Source organism: Pteropus medius, unplaced genomic scaffold (genome assembly GCF_902729225.1).
Source record: "Pteropus medius unplaced genomic scaffold, Ma_sr-lr_union100, whole genome shotgun sequence".
Lineage (NCBI taxonomy): Eukaryota > Metazoa > Chordata > Mammalia > Chiroptera > Pteropodidae > Pteropus > Pteropus medius.
In genome coordinates, this window is record NW_024351733.1 from 3275483 (window position 1) to 3287547 (window position 12065).

Sequence of the window (12065 nt, forward strand, 5' to 3'; positions counted from 1 at the left end):
AGAAAAAAAACCAAATATCTTCTTAGTGTTCCTACCAAGTCCTTGAATGCTGCTTGGATGTTGGACTAAACCACTCCTCACTGAATAGATTACTGTTGACTTTTGGATTCATGTCTTTATCTAGGGGCTTTCGAAGACTAAGCCCAACCTAGTCTTCAAAACAGATGGATTTTTTTTTTTTATAAGGTTAATCCAGAGCTGCTATAACAACTTCAAGGATAATTAATAAGTCAGATATGAAAGGGTAGAAAAAAAATGTTAACCCTACCAAAATTCTAGTCTATGGAGCTAAAGAAAAAAAAAGGGAAGTTTTATACCCAAGAAGTATATAGACTATTCATGCTAATTAATTCCTTTCTCTTGTTTTCCCCTCTGCATATTAATTAGCACATCATATCCCTAATAAGAAATATTTTCAGATATTGTGACATTCTATTGAATTTAGTCATTCTTTTAAAAAACATTGAAATATAATTTTGGGTCATTCAGTTTTATTCTTTGAAGTAGTAAGCTAGTCCTGCTGCTAAATTGGTAGATGTAGTCCTTCTTTACAAAATTGCACAGACCAAGACATCTCGATACATGGAGTCCTAAGAAGTCATGGACTGGAGTGGCCAAAAATTGTTGACTGTGAATGCACTAGGCAAACGTTCAGTAAGAAAGGATCTAATAAATGACACAAGTGTAAACTGTTGAAAATTTCAAGCCCCATAGTGCTAAGACAATTTCAGAGCTAGAGGATATGAGATTACAAGGTAGGAGGGCAAAATGTCACGTAGAGATGGTCTCCTTCAACCTTTTCTAAAATTGAAACTTTCCACAGAAGTTTTTGATCTCTCTTTATGGCTTTTGATAACAGTAGAAGCATGAGAATTCTTCTCTCGAACCTGGATTTAAAATACTGGATGATATCTAAAATAGGAACAACTAAAGGTGTACATTGTCCATAGAATTAGAATAAAAGCATTCTAGGCCATGTATATAACATAACTGTGTGGTGGGGTTTTTTTCTCCATTAATGGATGGTATCTGTGACTAATCACATTTTCTGCCTTATAGGCCTGCCTCGTCCCCTCAGCTTTCACACGATGATACTCATTCACGCATTGAACATTATGCTAGCAGGTATGAGACTAGTTGAATGCCAGGCAAATATTGATTAAAGTAACTAACCAAGGAAAGCTAACCTATAATAATTTTAAATGAATCTTCCCCTCCCCCCAATCTTGTCTGATTTCTACTAATTAACTTGCCCTCTAACGTGCATGCCATTCCACTGCATGTTGATTTTGGACACCAGTAAAAGCATTAGTCCAGAACAATCTCCCCTAACCCTGGCCTTTAAACATTTCTGATAGTTTTATTATGTTTTGTATACTGAGCACGTTTAATAAACTGGCTTAGACATCGTATAAGCTTCTTAGAAAACTGCTGGACCAGACATACATATGTGAAGAAATGGTACTATGTTATGTGGAGAATATGAAAGCATTGGCTTTCCATTTGCGTGTTTATTTTACATAATATGCTATAAAGAAGAGAATAATTGATTTCCCTAATCCTTGGACCTTTCTGTCTCACTTTCTTTGTGTTTGAGATAATTTTTATTCCTAAAAACTAAATTGCTAATAATAAGATATCTTATGCTCATTAAATCTGTAAGAGTATGATTTAACTTTTTTTTTTTTTTTTAGTTGTAAAGACTTTGTGTGTCTGGTGGAGGGAGGGTTTTCAAGGTAGAGGTGGGTAGCTGAGATGTGTGGCTTTCTGTAGATCCATCCTTTATCGATATTCTCACTGCTGAACATGTTTATCAACCATGGGAAGCGTTAACTAGCTATATATGTCTGTTGTCAGTGGAAAGCTTTAACGGTCTTAAAAAAACAAGGGGTAGTGTAAGGTACAGAGTGTATTTATTGTGAGGGAAGCTTTTCTTGTGAAGACAATGACCTGTCCTCAGTGAAAGGAAGATCGATCTGCGAAGAAAAAAGGAAAACCAACAAAATACAACTTCCCTTGTAATTTATAGCATAAACGTAAAGCTACTAACTAGCTGTGGTCTACTACTCGCTGCTTCAAATGGTTAGGCCAACACACACATCCTTTAATTTGAAGGATTCCTTTCTCCTCTTGGCGTGATTTATCCTTTAGTTTTCAGGAATGTTCGATTAGGTCTTGAATAGATTCTAAGAAGTCACATAAGTTTTAATGAGCTTTTACGTTTTTTATCAGGCTAGCAGAAATGGAAAACAGCAATGGATCTTATCTAAATGATAGCATCTCTCCTAATGAGAGCATGTAAGTATCCTGTCTCTTTTTACAAAATGTTCCTGAAGATGAAATTGCTTTGAGGGATTTAGAGGTAGGGTAGCACAGAAGATAGAAAATAGCATTATATGCATTTGATCTTTCAAGGAGCCATTCATTTACTCTTTTTTTCCGTAATTCTTAACCTAACACAGAATGAGCTCATCCAAATGTGGCATTATTGGTATTCCGGAGTAGCAAACACAATGTGCCTTATTCTTATTTAATACCATATTATCACAAATTGCAGAGTTCCAGATACTTTAATTAAATGCTTAATTTCTGACCAGACCTGCCAGATATGTAAAGGGGTTGGATATAAATTTTTTAAGCAATGGCTTGGTATTTTCTCCATTCATGGGTAGTGGAGATATATAATCTTGGTATATAGTTGCATTGGTGTTCCCCTATGGTAGGTTAGTTTCCTTCAGAAGTCTGAAGTAGTAGATTTTTGTGATTTAGCATCTTCACGAGCTAAATAAAGTGAGACAATCTAGTAACAGGTCACAAGTTTTTTTGTGGGATGATAAGCTAGCTGTGTCCAACTTAAGGAAGGAGAGCGAGTGATGTTAAAAGTGGCAGAGAACACAGCTCTGGCAGGGAAACAGGGCTTCATTATAGAGTACGGGGGTGGTCACAATAAGGAAGACAGAGGAAATTCGCCATGAATGAAGGGCCTGAGGTGGAGGAAGCAGATTAAGAAGCTAAAATGTTGGGGGAAAAAAAAAATAAGGCTCTGTTAACTGAATAGATAAGTTAGAGAGATGAAGTCTAGTCAGAGTACAATGATGTTTTTAGTTTGATAACACTTATGGATGTCTCACTCCTTTGTCATGGAAAATCTAGGCAAAGGGAAGAATAGTAAATTTATCATATGTAGTAGATATGGCAACCCAAAGTTACACTCAGATGAGAAAAAGACCTTTAGAAGGATTAGGCTGAGGGTGATAGTGTCAGTGGCATTTATACATCACTGGTTATTGAAGACATGGGAATAAATCATCTCATCTGATACAAAAAGGCGATTAAGATAATAAAGAATCAAGTCAACACTCCACCATTTCTGTATGACTTACTTAAAACAAAATAAAACAACCTTTTCCCCAAACATAGCTGTGGTGCATTCTCTTTCTTAGCTATGGGGAAAAGTATGAATAGTATTAACATATAAAATACTTTGACAGGAAAATATGTGACCAAAGAATGAGCCAAATGTAAACAACCTGAATGATTTGCTTCTTTGGGTCACTGATTTTCATATTAGTAGCTCTAGCACATTCAAATTAGTTCAAGTTGTATCTGTATATATAATAATGGCTGCCATTCATTGACTGCCTAAGAGAACAGTAAGAGAAATTTAATTATAGCTATCTGTTATAATTAAAAATGGGAAATTCTGGCAATAAATTTCAGAATTTGGGCAGAGGAATAATAAATTAGGTGGTAAAACGGCTTTTGTTGTATTTTTAAATGAAATTTAGCTTTAACTCATTTTCAGGACATAAAATCCATTTTGCCTCGTTGGATGGTAAAATCATGAGATTTTAGGGGGTAGGTCTGGGAAGTGATTTGGAGGATTGGTCTACTTCATTTAAATGTTTATTTTTAACACCCAATAATTATTTTTAGTCAGCTTTTCACTTTTCATCCAATCACCTGGCTTGATGGACCAAAATCATATAAATCAGGATTTTTCCCTAAACATCTGAATTTTTTTTTCCAACTCAGAAGACATGGAGATGAGAAAAAGAAATAAAGTGGGTGTGAGGAGGGGAATATTATTAACCTCTCATCTTAATGGTATTTAGCCAAACAGAGCTTCAGTCTAAGAACACAGAGGTGGTCTTTTTTTTCCCCCTCAGAACAAAGTTCATACAGCTTGGAGGTACACAGTCTTTTTAGGAGCTATGAGCAGTGCATTTAGAAAATAATTTCTTCCGTTTAGTAGAGAGTTCCTAGTTTCAAGGAAAGATTGTCGCTGCCTCCCAAAATATAAATAAGCCTTTTGCTTCTTGCTTCCCCAAGATTAGTCCTTAAAAGTCACTCTAAAGAATGAGTTGTTCAGTTTTCTTTTAGTCACCTTAAATGGCTTTTTGTCCTTTCAGTTTTTGTTTTTCTATCTAAATAATAATTGAATCAAGCAATCTTTTGATTCATTATTTTTCATTATTTTCACCATCCTGCCTCTGTGGCTTTTATATTTTTCATTATTTTTCATTATTTTTACCATTCTGCCTCTGTGGCTTTTATATTTTTTATTATTTTTCATTATTTTTACCATCCTGCCTCTGTGGCTTTTATAAGTTCAAACAGGCTTACTTAAGCAATCCTTTTTGATTACATTGCCATCCACTGAACAGAATATTTACTCTATTATTGTAAGAGCTACAGTTTTTTTCATGGTCAGTATCAACAATAGTGTGGTTTAGCGAACAGATTATCTTGACAGGTTTGGTAGCAAAAGCATTGTTAAAAAAAAGCATTATACAGCCATTGTTATATCTTTTAATATTTATTAACTATTGGTTAAACTGCTGACATAGAGTCTCAGTATTTCTGTAATTCTGCCGTTCATTTACCCATGTAAATAGGCCAGTCAAATTCAATCGGAAATAGAGCAAGAAACACTCCGAATACACCAGTAGGATGGTAGACCACAACCTCAACAGTATCAAAATGTCTTTAGAAACCGGAAAAAGGGTCTAATTAATTGTTAAGAGCAAATAAATGTTTCTATATTTAAATACCCACCCGAGTCCCTGACCCTCAAAGCAAATAAGGGGGAAAAAAACAAAACCTTTGATTTTATTTTCCAGAGATGATGAACATTTGTTAATCCAGCATTACTGCCAAAGTTTGAACCAGGACTCCCCCTTGAGCCAGCCTCGTAGTCCTGCCCAGATCTTGATTTCCTTAGAGAGTGAGGAAAGAGGGGAACTAGAGAGAATCCTAGCAGATCTTGAGGAAGAAAACAGGTGAGTTTTCTTTCTAGCTTTGTCATTGGTATGCAGAGTGCATACACTTGCACACAGAGAAAAGTGCCAGGAATCTTCACTTAGAGTCGTTCTATGTCTAATTGTTTTCTCCAGTAATCTGTTTAGCACCATTTACGGATTCTTTTTTTCATTATCTGAAAGAAGAAAATGAATGCAATAGTATAATGAAGAACTCATATTTTAGGTGTTAAAGGAATTAATGCTGATGCACGGTGGTATTTGATTGGTTGCATGTGTTTCAGAGGCATTGATTTTCTATTTGAGAGTAGAATTTAAGAACAAAGCAGGTCATTTAATTTTATGATTATACAATTTGTACATATGTTTGGCCATATTATCTCTCTCGAAGCATTTAAGAACGTTGGTTCATCGGCTTGGTCATATTTGGGAACAAATTGATTCATCTTATTTCTCATCATCAAATACAGACATCATTTATGTTCACCATCATAACAGAATAGTGAGATGATTCCAGTTGTCAATCATCACCTGAAAAAGATGTTCATATAAAAATAGTAGAAATTGTAGAAGTAAAAGACTTAAGAAAATTTGCGATGACTGCAGAGAGGACAAAGATGTAAAAATCTGGGATGTTGTGTGGTGTCAGGAAAATGCAAATCATTGGACTTTTACTTTTGTATTATATTTATTATATATATCATAGGTCCCTTGGTCAAGAAAGGCTTTTTACACATGATCACTCCTAATTCAGTGTGCCTTCTTTAGACAAATGCCACCGGGCAAGTCTTTAAAGGAGCCATTGTTCAAATTTATGGGACTTGAGTACTTTCATCTCTTTGGTTTAGCCCAAGGCACCAAGATATCTTAATCTAGGCAGCAGGGTGTATCTGAGAAATAGTACCCTCAGGGAGTATGTCACCAGGAGATGAAAAAGCAAACTGCCGCTCATTCAGTGCTTTCTGCTGCCACTTCTTTCTTTCTAGCTCTTGATAGCCCTGACCTGTGGCCAGAGCTCCTTATCTAGGCGGCTTCCCTTTACTCTTTTCCCCACCCTTCCAATAAATCCTCCGTACTGACTCTAGTTGTACATCTTTCCAGAACGAAGACCCATCATGGCATTGGATTTCTGCAAGTAGAAAAAAAATCCAGCTTCTTAGCTGGGTATTGAAAAACCTTCCACGATTTTCTCTTCACCTGCTTTTACAACTTCATCTCTTGTACCTGCGTTCCGGCCACGCTATCATAGCTGTTTCTGAATGCATCCTGCTCTCATCCACTTTCTGGGTCAAGCTCAAGCTTACTCCTTAGCTTAGCTGCTAAGCCCCATCCCTTCACTGCCATGTTTGACAAAGGAGTCCTGCTCATTCTCCGTGACCTTGCTCAAAATAATTTTCCTCACAGCCCTGCTAGATCACTGCATTTGGAAGTAATCTATCTTTGGTCTATGTTCTCAGAATACTTTGGGCTTTTCCCATAGAATTTCCAGACCCTTTGCCTTTTTATCAGTTTTTCCCAACACCTCCCTCTACCATGATGGTGAATGCCTTTGGGGCAAGGATTGTCTTAATCCTCTTAAAGTCTATTTAGTGGATACTCTGGAACTCTTTGGTAAAAACGTAAGTTAGAAATACAACCAGGGTGTCACATGAGTACCATCCAGGAGGCAGCATGTTTTGGTTTTCATGGTAACGTTTTTGGCCTTATTTGTAAGACCAGTTGGCGATGAAGACCATGCATAGAAAAAAACATTTTCCTCTGCTTTATTGAGAATCATCATTAATATCCATTTATGTTAAATCTTTAATTATTTTAGGGGTCAAAGTGAAACAGGAAGAAAAGTTGGAATTGACATTATAAATAGAATTGTATTTACCCAGGGGTGAAAATATTTTTATACTATGTGATCGTTGCCATTGTGTAATAATCTTTGTATCTCATTGGTCAAGAGGTATGTCTTGTTCGCTGTTAGCATACTTTCCTTCCATACCATGAAAACCAAACTAAAGAGTGTTGGTAAAGCGTACTAATAATTATCATTTATATATAATATAATCATTTTCAAAGCACTTTAATATAACTTTGAGTCACTTTAATCTTCCTAAAATCTCCCTAAAGAAGATGGATGGGAAAATGCAGGTTCAGAGAGGTTCAAATGGCTTGACCCAGATTTCACAATCGGCCACTGGCCGAAGCAAGTTCAAATCCAGACTTTTCTGACTCAAAATAGCCCCAGAGAATAGAGTCATTCTGCGTAAATATCATTTACGTAGGACTGTGACATATTCCCTAGAATGGACTTTAATTTAAGGGCATATTTTCAAGGACTAGATATGGTTAAACCAGTTTATCTATTTGTGGTACAGTGATAACCACTTTACCCTGTAAGATATTCAAGACTATTCTCCGCCCCCCCCCGCCCCCCCAGTGGGACAGTTTATTTTCTGAAAGAAAGGGAAAAAAAATTACACCAAGGCTGCTTAGAGCTCCAAAATGAAGAATCTGGTGTTGATGCAAGTCTTTGTGTAAGTTATCTTGACCTTTAAGTAAAGGTCAGGATGAGCTTCCTTCTTTCTCCTTTCACTTTGTCACATTTTCACTTCCTACCAAATCCCAAAGAAATGTCTCTATAGAGCTCCTCTCCTGAAAATAGTCTATCTGGTTTCCTTTGTTCTGTACTCTCCTGTTTTCTTGAACTTCTGCTCAAATCTCTTCAGTGCCATAATAGCTTAGCTTTCATGACCCGTGAATTCAGTGCTGCTTAACTTAAGGACCCTTTAATTCACCATTTCCTGTCCTTCCTCCCGAGAGAGCCCAGGAGGTCATTAGATACCCTCTCCCAGTGCCTCTGCCAAGCTGGCTGTATTTCCCAAGTCAAATTGGCCACATAATTGGACAAATACGAGCATACTTTTAGAGAAAATGGGAATGGATAATTAAAATTGAGATCGTCTCATGACCTTTGGATGTGTACTTACTATATCTATGTGTATTTTGTGTTCCTTTATTCTGTAACTATGACATCTCCAAATGTCAGTTAGCAAAGGACAGGGACTCGGAGATCCGCATTCCTGACTAGACATGTTATTGAATTCTGTTAATTATTCTTATTCATGAGACCTCCCCTCCATCCCCTTGGAAAACGGAGAATGGCTAATTTAGAAGCGTCTCAGGGGCGTCTTATCTGTCTTTAAAATTTCATTTCTTCCAATTTTTGCACATAGTATTCAATAAATGTTTGTGGAATAAATTATTGAATAAATGAATTGAAATGAAGCTGAATTTATTTTAATTGTAGCACTCATGCATGTACTTTTGACTAAAATCCTTTTTAAAACCTAATTTCATAGAGAAAAGCCTTTCAAAAGCTTTTCTTCCGCTTGCTTTTCAAAATACTTCCCTTTTTCAAACTTCTCTTGATTAGTGCCAAGTATTGCTTTGTCATAAATTTAGAATGTTAAAAATTCATTTTCTAAATTCCAGGCCCTGTATGTCTCACCCACTGGCATTCTCTGATTCTTGGTTAATGCCACGAAGATAAGGTGATAGCTCTTAGCAAAGATACATCTGACTCTGAATTTTCTCAATAGTGTCTGTCATAAATTTGGGTGACTGATGCCTAATACAATCTTTAATGTTTCGCGTCTGCGTGAGGTCTCTCCCTCCTACTGTAGATAATTCAGATTCACCTTTATTTGGTTGAGACCATTTGGATGTTGAGAACTTGCTCCATTGTGTGTCTTTAACATTGCAAACTCAAAGTTTGCATCTACGGCCATGCCACCCAGAACAAGCCCCATCTCGTCTGATCTCGGAAGCTAAGCAGGGTTGGGCCTGGTTAGTACTTGGATGGGAGACCACCTAGGAAATCAAGTGCTGTAGGCATCAAAAAATAAGGGATTGTAAACTGACAAGGTCCTTGCAATCTGTTAGGTCAGCCAAGGGTTGCCTCACCCAAACAACGAAAACAAAAAACCCTCAAAGTTTGCTTTTTTCCCCCCACGTATAGTAAAGCCTGCAATTTCCTGACTTAAATCTGAGGTGTTAAATTCTGACGTATTTTTCTCTACACTGTCGAAATGAACCAAGACTTGTTCTGAAATTCTAGGTATGACCGTAGCAATGAAAAGGTGGCCTTTATGAGAGACCAAAAACTCATTGCCATTCTGCTGGCTGCATAGTAAATGATTAGATTGTTCCTATATTTAAAAGGAAGGTAGATACTAACCTGATTCACTGTGAAGTCTAAAGTTAATTAAAGTTGTTACTAGATGTTATATGACAGCAGGAAACTCTAGATTCTTAGTACCTACCCAGAACCTTTCCTGTGTCTTTTTGTTGGGTGACCAGGTGTTAAACAGCCTAAATTTAAGTTTTCTCTTATTCCTTTCATTCCTCCAATGATTATGCAAGATTATTAATGTCCTATTCAAAGAAATTTTAGATTGGTTACTTATACAACTGAATTAAACTAGCTAGAAAGCACGATCCTATTGCTTCACTTGGTAAGCGATGGGATAACTTTGGACCAGGGGCTAGTAGTTTTCAATCTTCACAGACTCAAGATGTCCTTATTCCATGTTCCTTTGTGTGAGTCTCCAATGATGGTGAGAAGATAGCCAAGAGGGAATCCGAAGGGCATCAGGAGTGGGCATTCCAAGCAGAGGGAGGAGCATAAGCAGAGGTCTCAGGGTGAGGAACAGCAGACAGTGTTTGGGAAATGGCAAACAGTTGTGCACTTTTGTCATTAGGCAAGGAATGGGAGGAGATGAGGCTGGACAGATGGGCAAGGCCAGGTTGGGAGGGCACGGTGCCACGCTGAATTGATGCCTCCTCACCTAGTACAGGGAGCCACTGAAGGGTGTAAGCCAGAGGAGATGCTGTTCGATCGTCGCGTATATCACTCAGGCAGCCGTGTGAAGAGTAACTTTGAAAACAACAATATTGACAGAAGGAAATCAAACTGGGAGGTAGCATGGGAATCTAGGAAAGAGGTGATTAGGGCCTATAAAGTAAGGTAATAGAAATGGGAATGATAGGCTGAATTGGAAGGATATTTCATGGGAGGGACAGGGCCGTTTGATTTGGTGATTTGGCCGGTCTGGGAAGGGAAGGAATGAGTCCCAGTTCTGGTGGGCGCATGGCAAAATGATGGTTGTTTGCAGCTGGGATTGACAGTTCAGGAGTAGCAGCAAGTCCCTTCTTTATTTATATTCTACATAAATATAAATTTATAGTTTTTATAGTGTTTATACGGGTGTTATAAGAGTCAAGTGACTGGAAGGTGGCGAATGGGATATGGGAGAGATTGAGTTTGAGGTCCTAGAGACATGCGCACCTGTTAATGTCTGATGGTGAGAAATGGAACTTTGAGGCTCGCATGAGAGGTATGGGCCAGAGATATGAGATCCAGGGGTCTCCAGCTCACAAGTGGTAGTTGAAATTGGGAGAGTGAATTTAAACTGGGAGAGTGAATTTATCTACCCAGGGATTGTATGACAGAAGGAGAACACCGAGCTTTGGAGAACTTCGGAAAATGTGAACATTAAAATGTTTATTTAATCACTTTAATTTTAATAAATAATAACAAAATCCAGAGGATTCAGAAAGACATATAGAGAAAGTGAGTCTTTCTTTAACCTTGTCTTCTGGCCGTAGTGTTCCTGGCCCTGCAGGCTACCACTTCATTGGTCTCTTGTATTCTCTTTCAAAGATATTCCCTGTGTATGCAAATATTTGCAAACCGGCGTTGGGATCATTTCACACAATGCCATGTGGTGTTCGCTCTCGTCTTCTCTTTTTACTTAAAGATCCCTAATTAATTTTCTCACGCTAGAGAAGGATGCCAGAATACGGGAAGAGAGCTTGAGAATAATAGGAGCATCTTCCCAGAGAGCTAGGATGGAGAGGGGTTAAGGGAACAGGAGCACAGGAGGTGGTATGGCCACAAATGGGAGAAGGGCCACCTCTGAAGACAATGTGATAGGTGAAGAACTTAGGGTAAGGAACAGGGATAGGGAGTATAACGGAGTGAATGTTAAATGTACAGTAGATGTCGTTGGTAGTTGGGAGAGACTGATTCCCATAGCTGGTTTGTACCTCTTTTTTCAAGTTGGAGTCTGGGGGAAAGGAGTAGTAGCTGCGAACTTTAATGAAACTAGGCCCTTGTGTCACTTGGCAATACAAGCCTCCAAAACAAAGGGAGCTTGTTTTCCCACATAATTGGACAGCCAAGATCTTTTATGGCAAGAGAAGCTACTATATGAAGAGAAGCTGAAGAGCGTACGCATTGCATTGAATAGGCTCTGTAAGAGTCAGCCGCCTCAGCTCCACTCAGGCAGGGAGGACAGGTCCATGGGGTAGGATCACCATGATTCAGAGGCTCAGTTTCTAACTAACTGGTCCACTGACTCAATTTCCTTCACTTTATCCAGACTTAATCGAAGCCTGAGGGGACCAATTCATACAATCCAATTCATGGAAGTAGATGGATAACCCAGAATGACAATTTTATTTCTCCCTTTATCCTAATTCTCCTTCTTTTAAACTGTCTTGTTATATTAAGTCTATTAATGTTGCCTTAAACGTTTCTGTGGAACAGCACGGGGTTTAAGTGTAAATACTAAGTCTATTAAAATAGGGAATATATATTTTTTAGAGACTAGACTCATTGCTCCATTCTAGGGTCCTGTGTCTTAGGATCAGATATCAGAAATCAGAATAAAAATCAAATTGTTGTCTGGTGAGCATAGAATCTTGGCATAGGAAATTGAATAGTCGTGAGGACCGTTTAATACCACCAAA

At 37.9% G+C, this 12065-nt stretch overlaps 1 protein-coding gene and 1 pseudogene across 1 annotated transcript in view; both read left to right on the forward strand.

The window, feature by feature from the left end:
• Window positions 1-12065, forward strand: part of DMD (dystrophin) — a 1897222-nt gene that overhangs the window by 1851380 nt on the left and 33777 nt on the right. Inside the window, 3 exon segments of the mRNA XM_039846417.1 lie at window positions 1060-1125; window positions 2233-2298; window positions 5124-5282. Of these exon segments, the coding sequence (XP_039702351.1) occupies window positions 1060-1125; window positions 2233-2298; window positions 5124-5282 (291 nt within the window).
• On the forward strand, window positions 9029-9146 carry LOC120589031 (uncharacterized; annotated as a pseudogene).